Here is a 9464-nt window from a genome sequence, read left to right on the forward strand (position 1 = left end):
ACGGCACAAGCTGTGGTCAAAGACAGACTCCAGAAGAAGATAGTTGCAGCTTAATGTCCCACATGGGAATAAGAGGACTGAGTAAGTATAACTTTTAATGCTAAGAAATATTGTAAATTTGAACCTTTAAAATCTTGAAATTAATACCACAATCATTTTGACATCCCGGGCAGTCACTCACATACACGATTTTTGGTAAATAGTAAGCTTCTTTGAATGGAACATGGATATGTTGCCAGTAAACAGTGTTTATATTGACTCATTACAATATCTCTAGAAAAACACATTTATGAAAACGATATTACCAATTAGAGATAAATATAGTATTTACTTATCCTTTAACCAGACCCTTGAGGTTAGAAACCTATTTTGAGAGGGTTATGTTAGCTAGTTAAACCATGTAGTGGTTAAGTCAGTTAATTCAGATGTGCTAATGGCACTAAATAAGTCTCTTTTCTTGTCCTACGGGAGTGTTTTTAAACAGAACAAGAACAGTTCACCACGTTCAGACACTCAACTGTGACACTATGACAACTGCGACACCCTCATAACCCACAGCTTTTTTTCTTCTCACGCTATAACAGTATCATTATTGAGACATTCACAGCATTCTCAACCATCTTCCCCATCTCATTTACTGTTCTGACCACATTTACTTTTTACGTGAAGCCCACTACCTGTATCCTCAACCACTTGTCTCTCGCTCTTCTCTATGTGACAGACATTTCCTTTTTAAAGAAGAACAGTCAACCATTAAATGCGACAAAAAGTTCAATCCACAAATAGTATAAACCTCAACTTACTCTGATCTTGCAGTTGTAGGGACAGTGCCTTCAGTGTTCCCGCAACTCTTCATCTCCTGCTCCAGGATCCTCCTGCAGTCTGTTCACCAACATCAGTCTGTCGAATATTTCCTTTTTGATGGTAAGCTGGCTGTTGCCTGTGGTGATACCACAGATGAGATGTAAACTCACAGAGGTATATAACCGAACAACAGCAATGATTGCAACCTACGCTGAAGATAAAAATTAAACCACAATAGATACCTTCTGCAGTCATATACTTACTGTTGCCAAGTCTCTCCCATGGCCACACAAATTTGTCGATATTCAGCAGCTTGTCCACTGTGGGGAGCCTAAACTCTGCCTGCTACTCGTGAAGTTGAGCAATGGCAGCTGTCAAGGCCGCCTTGTCCTCAACAATTTCTCAGAATCTGATGCCTCCTCTTGTTGCCATCTGAAAAAAAGGGTGATTAGATGGACTGTAGATTTAAACATTAAGGGCAGAGGGGGTGTGGTATATGGCCAATATACCACGGCTAAGGGCTGTTCTAATGCACAACACAACGGGAAGTGTCTGGATACAGCCCTTTAGACGTGGTATATTGGAAATATACCACAAACCCCCGAGATGCCTTATTGCTTTTATAAAACTGATTACCAACGTAATTAGGGCAGTAAAAAATATATGTTTTGTCATACCCGTGGTTTACGGTCTGATATACCACGTCTGTCAGCCAATCAGCATTCGGTGCTCGAACCACTCAGTTTATAATCAGATATATTACATGACTGTAAGTTATAGAGCTACAAGAGAGGCACAAACAAAGAGAGTACGAAGCATTCAACTCAAGTTACACTGCTGTTTAAGGTCACGTAATTTCACAGTTTAATTAAATGTTTACATCAATTAATAACATAGGTCATGCCAATATTTTATCAGAAACATGGTCTGATGTATATGAATCATGTATTGTATTTCACAAATGAGTTGTACTGCTTGATGAACAATGTGTTTGAGGTCATATTGTTGTTGGGCCTTACCTGTCAAACGGTAGAGGGAGTGATTCCTCGGTTTCACACTGAGGTAAAGCGCCTCAATCTTCTTCTGGAGATGCCCTGTCTGCCCTGTCTGACTATCCTGAAGTATGGCTGTCAAACATCAATGCAATTCCGAAGTTGAGAGACAGGTTTCTACCTTCAGGCCACTGCTGCACCTCAGCAAACCCAAGCCTGAAGCGCACCGTGGTCCAAGAGTGGGCAAAGCTGTCATCAAGAAAAAGGGTGGATAATTTGAAGGATCTCAACTATAAAATATATCCGTTTAACACTTTTTTGGGTTAAAACATGATTCCGTATGTGTTATTTCATAGTTTTGATGTCTTCACAATTATTCTACAATGTAGAAAAAAAATCTAAATAAAGAAACACCCTTGAATGAGTAGGTGTATCTGAACTTTTGACTTGTATTGTATGTGAAGTCAGCGTTAATGCACACAGTACACCACAAAGAGTCGCTAGAGCGCGATGGAACAAGGACATCCCGGCCGGCCAAGCCCTCCCCTAACCCAGGCGAGACTGGTCCAATTGTGTGCCGCCTCATGGGTCTCCAGGCCACGGCCAGCTGCGACACAGTCTGGGAATAAACCCGTGTCTGTAGTGACGGCTCAAGTACTGCGATCCAGTGCCTTAGACCGCTGTGCCACTTGGGAAGCCAATCAAATATATATATGGTAGATTCACACATGAGAGATGTAATTTGGTAATTATTGTGGATGGTGGATTTTCTTTATTGTGAGGACAGCGCTACATTGTGCAAAAGCAAAAGGTAATGCCTCCACAGTTAAACACACAAATGATACTAATCTGCTTTAATTCCTTAACATCTCAGGTGCAATGCTGATATTACTTTTTATGAACTATGTTTGTATATTCACATTTACACAATTGGTATACAGACAGCAAAAAGAGATTGACAGTTTACAGTTTTTACTGGTGAGGTCGGAAGTTTACATACACCTTAGCCAAATACGTTTAAACTTTTCACAATTCCTGACATTTAATCCTAGTAAAAATTCCCTGTCTTAGGTTAGTTAGGATCACCACTTTATTTTAAGAGGGTGAAATGTCAGAATAATAGTAGGGAGAATGAATTATTTCAGCTTGTATTTCTTTCATCACATTCCCAGTGGGTCAGAAGTTTACACACACTCAATTAGTATCTGGTAGCATTTGCCTGTAAATTGTTTAACTTGTGTCAAACATTTCGGGTAGCCTTCCACAACCTTCCCACAATAAGTTGGGTGAATTCTGGCACATTCCTCCTGACGGAGTGTAACTGAATCAGGCTAGTAGGCCTCCTTGCTCGCACACGCTCTTTCAGCTCTGCCCACACATTTTCAATAGGATTGAGGTCAGGGCTTTGTGATGTCCACACCAATACCTTGACTTTGTTGTCCATAACCCCTATATTAACCCCTATATACTGTACAATGAGGAATTCAACTACAAAATACTAGTCTTCTCCCATTTTGTGGACCATTGACGACACCCACAAGATGTATAAACAACAACCATAAATAACAATAAAATAAGATACAAAATAAAAACGTGAAGAACATAAATCAATCAACTCTAATTATCACATGTAGGACAGTATGCTAATGTGTGCATGGACTTTGTAGATGTATTTCTCACAGGTGCAGCACTTAGTATTTGTTTTACAGTCCTTCCTTGTGGGGCAGAATTGGCATCTCCTCCTCTTGCCTGCCCCAGCTGCAGCCTCAGGTGGATCAGGACACCTGAGGATGCGGCAGGGTAGCCTAGTGGTTAGAGCGTTGGACTAGTAACTGGAAGGTTGCAAGTTCAAATCCCCGAGCTGACAAGGTACAAATCTGTCGTTCTGCCCCTGAACAGGCAGTTAACCCACTGTTCCTAGACCATCATTAAAAATAAGAATTTGTTCTTAACTGACTTGCCCAGAAAAATAAAGGTAAAAAAAACATTACAAAAATAAGATTCAGCCCCCTGAACAGCTTTCACAAGCGCTGAATGTGTGGGGTTACAAGTGCCTTTCCCAGCTGCTCCAGGAACACCCTCCTCTTGTTCCACTTATCAGGCATCCAGGTAGGGTTGATCTTGTTCCATATCACGAAGGCATTGTATGAAGACACAATGATGTTATGGAAGATGACCAGGGGCCAGTGGGCAGTCATCCTCCTGCAGCTGTAAGTTTAAATCACCTTGTCCAGGTTGTCCATGCCTCCTTTATTGTGTTTGTAGTCCACGATGATAGCTGGCTTCCTATCCTCACGATCACTGATCTCAGCAGTTTTGTGCAATGAGCTCAGGAGGACCATATTCTTGTTCCTCTTTGGGAGGTAAGAAACTAGAGTGGTGGTGGGGGTGAAGGAAAACTTTGATGAGAAGGCCTCTCTCCCCCTTGACGCGAGGAGTGCAGGGGGGAGCTCAGGCTTGTTCTTTCTAACTGTACCCAATCATGGGGATCTTCCTCTTCAGGAGCTGCTGGCTGAGTTCAATCAGTAGCACACAATCTCAATTGTGTGTGTGTGTGTGTGTGTGTGTGTGTGTGTGTGTGTGTGTGTGTGTGTGTGTGTGTGTGTGTGTGTGTGTGTGTGCGCGCATGTGTGTGTGTCTTTGTGGTTTTTGTGGTGTGTAAATGATTTTAGAACTGCCGGGTCAAAAATGACCCTAAGACAATTTTTGTACCCTGGGGGTCTACAGCTTTCATGGAAATATGAATAAAGGTGATGTTTCGCTTTTTCTAATGTTGGGGTCACTCTAGGAAAAGACATCCAATTTCAAGTAGAAAAAATATAATTTAGGGGGTTTTCTCTGCTGTTAAACATAGTGGCTTTGGAAGTATGCTTAGGGTCGTTGTCCATTTGAAAGACCCATTTGCGACCAAGCTTTAACTTCCTGACTGATGTCTTGAGATGTTGCTTCAAAATATCCACATAAATGACCTCCCTCATGATGCCATCTATTTTGTGAAGTGCACCAGTCCCTCCTGCAGCAAAGCACCCCCACAACATGATGCTGCCACCCGCGTGATTCACGGTTGGGATGGTGTTTTTCGGCTTGCAAGCGTCCTCGAAACATAACGATGGTCATCATGGCCAAACAGTTCTATTTTTGTTTCATCAGATCAGAGGACATTTCTCCAAAAAGTACGATCTTTGTCCCCATGTGCAGTTTATAGCGGTTTTGGAGCAGTGGCTTCATCCTTGCTGAGCGGCCTTTCAGGTTATGTCGGTGTAGGACTCGTTTTACTGTGGATATAGATGCTTTTGTACCTGTTTCCTCCAGCATCTTCACAAGGTCCTTTGCTGTTGTTCTGGGATTGATTTGAACTTTTTGCACCAAAGCACATTCATCTCTAGGAGACAGAACATGTCTCATTCCTGAGCGGTATGACGACTTGCGTATTATTGTTTGTACAGATAAACATGGTACCTTCAGGCGTTTGGAAATTGCTCCCAAGGATGAACCAGAGGTCTTGGCTGATTTATTTTTATTTTCCCATGATGTCAAGCATAGAGGCACTGAGTTTGAAGGTAGGCCTTGAAATACATCCACAAGTACACCTCCAATTGTCTCAAATTATGTCAATTAGCCTATCAGAAGCTTTTTCTGGAATTTTCTGGAATTTTCAATGAGTTATAAGTTATAAGTGATACAGTGAGTTATAAGTGAAATAATCTGTCTGTAAACAATTGTCGATGAAAAATGACTTGTGTCATGCACAAAGTAGATGTCCTAACCGACTAGCCAAAACTATAGTTTGTTAACAAGAAATTTGTGGAGTGGTTGAAAAAGTTTTAATGACTCCAACCTAAGTGTATGTAAACTTCCGACTTCAACTGCATATATGGGACACATACAGGCCATAAATAAAGTAGCTACACCATCAAATATCTAATTAAGGGTTGATGTGCTACATAGATTGGGGCAATCAATAAATGGTCCATCATAAAGGAAATGAGCTAAAATAAAAGCTACAATTTATCCCAGCCCTAAATTTTGCGAAAAGCGATAAAATGTCACTCAAGATCAAACAGAAAAACGGAAGATCTTCCTCTCAGAAATGTTTCAATACAACATACACGGTGAAAGGAAAACATTGTACATATGGACCTTTTGTTTCTAAAGCAGCCTAACAGCCTTTGCTTCTAAGGAGCAGGTGGCTTTATCTCAAACGCCTGCTCTTTTTATATGATGTACACAGCTGCTATCCACTGGCAAGCTAAACAATGACCAGCTATAAAAAAGATACAGGGGTGGCACCTACATTTAAACAACAGAACAGACAGAACTGAAAATAAGATTTGACCCAGCAGTAGCATAGCAAACACACTAGTGAATTGTATTAAAAGAGGTTCCATTTGTTTTAACCTAAACTGTACATTGGGATATGGGATAAAAGGCACTTGAAAAGAGAGATGATCCTGATCCTGCTAATTACTCAATGCATAGCTATTGAATTGGTCCTTATCAGTGGATGTCATCGAGCCCCCTATTTGACAGAAAGACCTGTAAAGAAAGCCTGAAATTATAACATCAGTGCAAAAGTTCCAGGGGAATGTTCTCCCATAACAACTGTGCCTCTAAAAGGTTTTCTGGGTGAATATTTTTTTACTTTCATTTTGTTTCAACGTCCTCCTTATGACATACCGTCCTCTCCAGGATATGAGTTATCATGTTGGCCTCTCAGCATGAAGGAGCAAAATGGAATGTCGCTGTGTCAACATCCCCGCTGGCAACGCTGCGATGTAACTGGAGTGTATAGTAAACCGATGTCAGTTCAGGGTTGTCTCTAAGCCATTTCAGTTCTTGTGTACCTGTTCGCTCCTCCTAGGCAAGGAGTGGGAGGGAGGGGAGGGAGGGATGGAGAGCGACAGGGACATCATTACAACACTGTATATATACATAATATGACGTTTGAAATGTCTTTATTCTTTTGGAACTTCTGTGAGTGTAATTTTTACTGTTCATTTGATTGTTTATTTCACTTTTGTTTATTATCTTCTTCACTTGATTTGGCAAAGTTAACATGTGTTTCCCATGCCAATAAAGCCCTTGAATTGAAATGAATTGAATTGAGAGGGGAGATAAAAGGGGTAGGAAACCAACAAATATAAAAAAAGATGTTAGGCCTCTTTATAATAAAACTTTGTGCCAGGGGAAGGAGGAAGGAAACGGTTAACTGATCAAATGCATTATATTATACTATATGTGCTGTGTTGCTTCTCATTGTGCAACCCAACCATATCATATGGGCAAAACTGGTTGCAATGACATCAGGCCTGGTATCAAACTCAGGTGGTCTGTGCAACTCAATACCACATTAACCCACTGACACAGAGATAAAGCCAACAGTTGTAGACATGAGGGCTGCTAAAGCTGCTGTATTTTCAATCAGCCTGTAACATTTTTACTAACCTGATTATCTCTTCGTTTTTTAGGAATTATCGTTGCATACTCAATGTCAACTTGCACTCTTTCAGATGAATCTATGAAGACAGATAAAGGAAAGGAAATATGGGCCGAATGTGAGGTGTGAATAACTGACAGAGGCATACAGATGCTCACCCCCCTGGACAGGTTCTGTAAACACTCAGGACTCATTTGTTACTATGTAAATCAGTTTCTGTGCTTGCAGTCTTTAAGACAGTGTCAGATGAGATGAGCTTTTCAAGTAATCATTGTCAAGAGTGTGTGTGCCTTCTGCTTTTTCAACATTTAAAAGTCGTCTGGGATAATGACACTGTCTGACCAAGCAGAGGAAGTGTAGTATATATTTTACCTGCATCCTGGGTTCAAGCAAACATTTCCTACCTTTGCCAAAATACTACCATTGATTGTAAAAAAACACACACAAAAAAAACAAGGCTAAAGATGTTTTGACTTTGGGGAGTGAGCTCACACCTGTAACAGATAAATACCTGCCTTGTGAGTGTTCATTTCTACTCTTCCTTAGATAGATTGCAAGTCCAACCAGCCCAGAGGCAACCAGAACGCAGAATACAGCAATAATAACCATACCCAGAGTCATCTCGCCACTGTCTGAAATAAAACACAAGGAAATTATTTTTGTAAAATATGTTTTGAATGAGCTCAAATACACTTCAGTTTGACTTGGTAATTGTTATTTTCTGGATGGAATTAATTCAAAATGTCTCTTATCTGCATCATTAGCATGACCATATTCACTGCAACATTTTGGGACAAGAACTGTCTCAATGCTGACAGGGTTGGCAGCCACACAGCTGTAGGTGGAGTTGTAGTTCTTTCCCTCTACCTCCAAGTGGAGAGAGAGATCGGTGGTGAGGTCAGGACTGCTGGTCTGGTTTAGTATTTCCTCTCCCCTGTACAAGGTCAAGGTCACCTCTTTTTCGTTGTGCACAGAACACACCACACTACAGGAGCTGCTGTCACACTCTGTCACCTGAGGTTTGGAAACAACATCTGGAAGAAAAAATACGAATAAATTGGAATTGGAACCTATATTAAATGTTTCTGTAATATACAGCACACACACACACACACACTTACTGTATACAGTGAGCTCAAATGTTTTTATTTTTTTCTCTTCGTCTGTATTCTCCACAGTATAAACCCCAGCATCGCCTATCTGAAGGTCTGACAGAGTGAAGTATCTTGTAACATTGTTCAAGCAGAGGCGGTTTTCAAATCTCTTCTCAAGGGCGATGTTGCCTTCTTTACCAGGGTACACATTTGCAATACTATCAAGGTCTCCATAAAGTAAATTGGCAGTCTTGATCACCCTCTCTTGAAAATAGAAAGACTGTCCCACGATGCCTTTCACCTGCTGAGTCTCAGACTGGACTGTTTGCTGGGAAGAACAGAGTACTGGGGAAAGAGAGACTAAATATCAACACAATGACTGCAGTCGCACACTATATCTCATAATACCTGGATAAGTGTTTAATATGTCAGTAACCGCATCCATATGATATTGTGATCTGATGTCAGACTGCACTGAAGATGACATTAAAATGCAACCATTAGTTCATGTTTTCTGCACGTCTGCAATGTAGTCATCTGGAATGACACTACTGACTTGAGTATCACAGTTCTTCTTAGATATTTACAGGTCTAATGGGATGGTTGGGGACAGGAAATAATTGTTTGGACTAGTAGTTTAATATTTTGTCCGAAATTAAGAAATTAAATGAACATTTTCCAGTGCAGCCTTTTAAACAGCCTAGAATGTGTCCTTTTTGATTTTCAGGGTCAGAGGAACATTGCAGCATGATAGATGACTAATGTAGGCGTTAGAAAATGTGATATTTGTTGAGAACACAGATACAGAGATCAGGGGCATGGTTGTCCTACCAGCAGTAGGAAAGAGGCAGGAATTCTGTACATATGGACACTGCAGACATATTATGATTGTAAGCATCTGTAGCCTGTAGAAAAGTGTCTGCTAAATTACTCAAATGTAATTATCTAGACTGAAGTAATGTATATCAATAATCAGTGTAATAAAAAGCACCTAATTGTTATACTTGAGTAAAAGTAAAGATACCTTAAATAAAAATGGCTCAAGTAAAAGTGAAAGTCACCCTGAAAAAAACTACTTGAGTAATAGTCTAAAAGTATTTGATTTTAAATCTACTTAAAACCTGTTATGGCTGCATC

General features: G+C 40.4%; 1 protein-coding gene across 1 annotated transcript; it reads right to left on the bottom strand.

The window, feature by feature from the left end:
• Nucleotides 1-6398: 6398 nt before the first annotated feature.
• Nucleotides 6399-9208, bottom strand: LOC149980089 (SLAM family member 9-like). The gene is made up of 6 exons (XM_090188533.1): nucleotides 9190-9208; nucleotides 8355-8672; nucleotides 7989-8267; nucleotides 7749-7868; nucleotides 7242-7312; nucleotides 6399-6653 (listed from the first exon to the last, which is right to left on the bottom strand). The coding sequence occupies exons 1-6, from the start codon at nucleotides 9206-9208 to the stop codon at nucleotides 6510-6512; spliced, it is 951 nt and encodes a 316-aa protein (XP_090044659.1). The 3' UTR covers nucleotides 6399-6509.
• Between the last annotated feature and the right edge of the window lie 256 nt (nucleotides 9209-9464).

This window comes from Oncorhynchus mykiss, chromosome 10 (assembly GCF_057628025.1).
Source record: "Oncorhynchus mykiss isolate SJ-2025 chromosome 10, ASM5762802v1, whole genome shotgun sequence".
NCBI classification, from domain to species: Eukaryota; Metazoa; Chordata; class Actinopteri; order Salmoniformes; family Salmonidae; genus Oncorhynchus; species Oncorhynchus mykiss.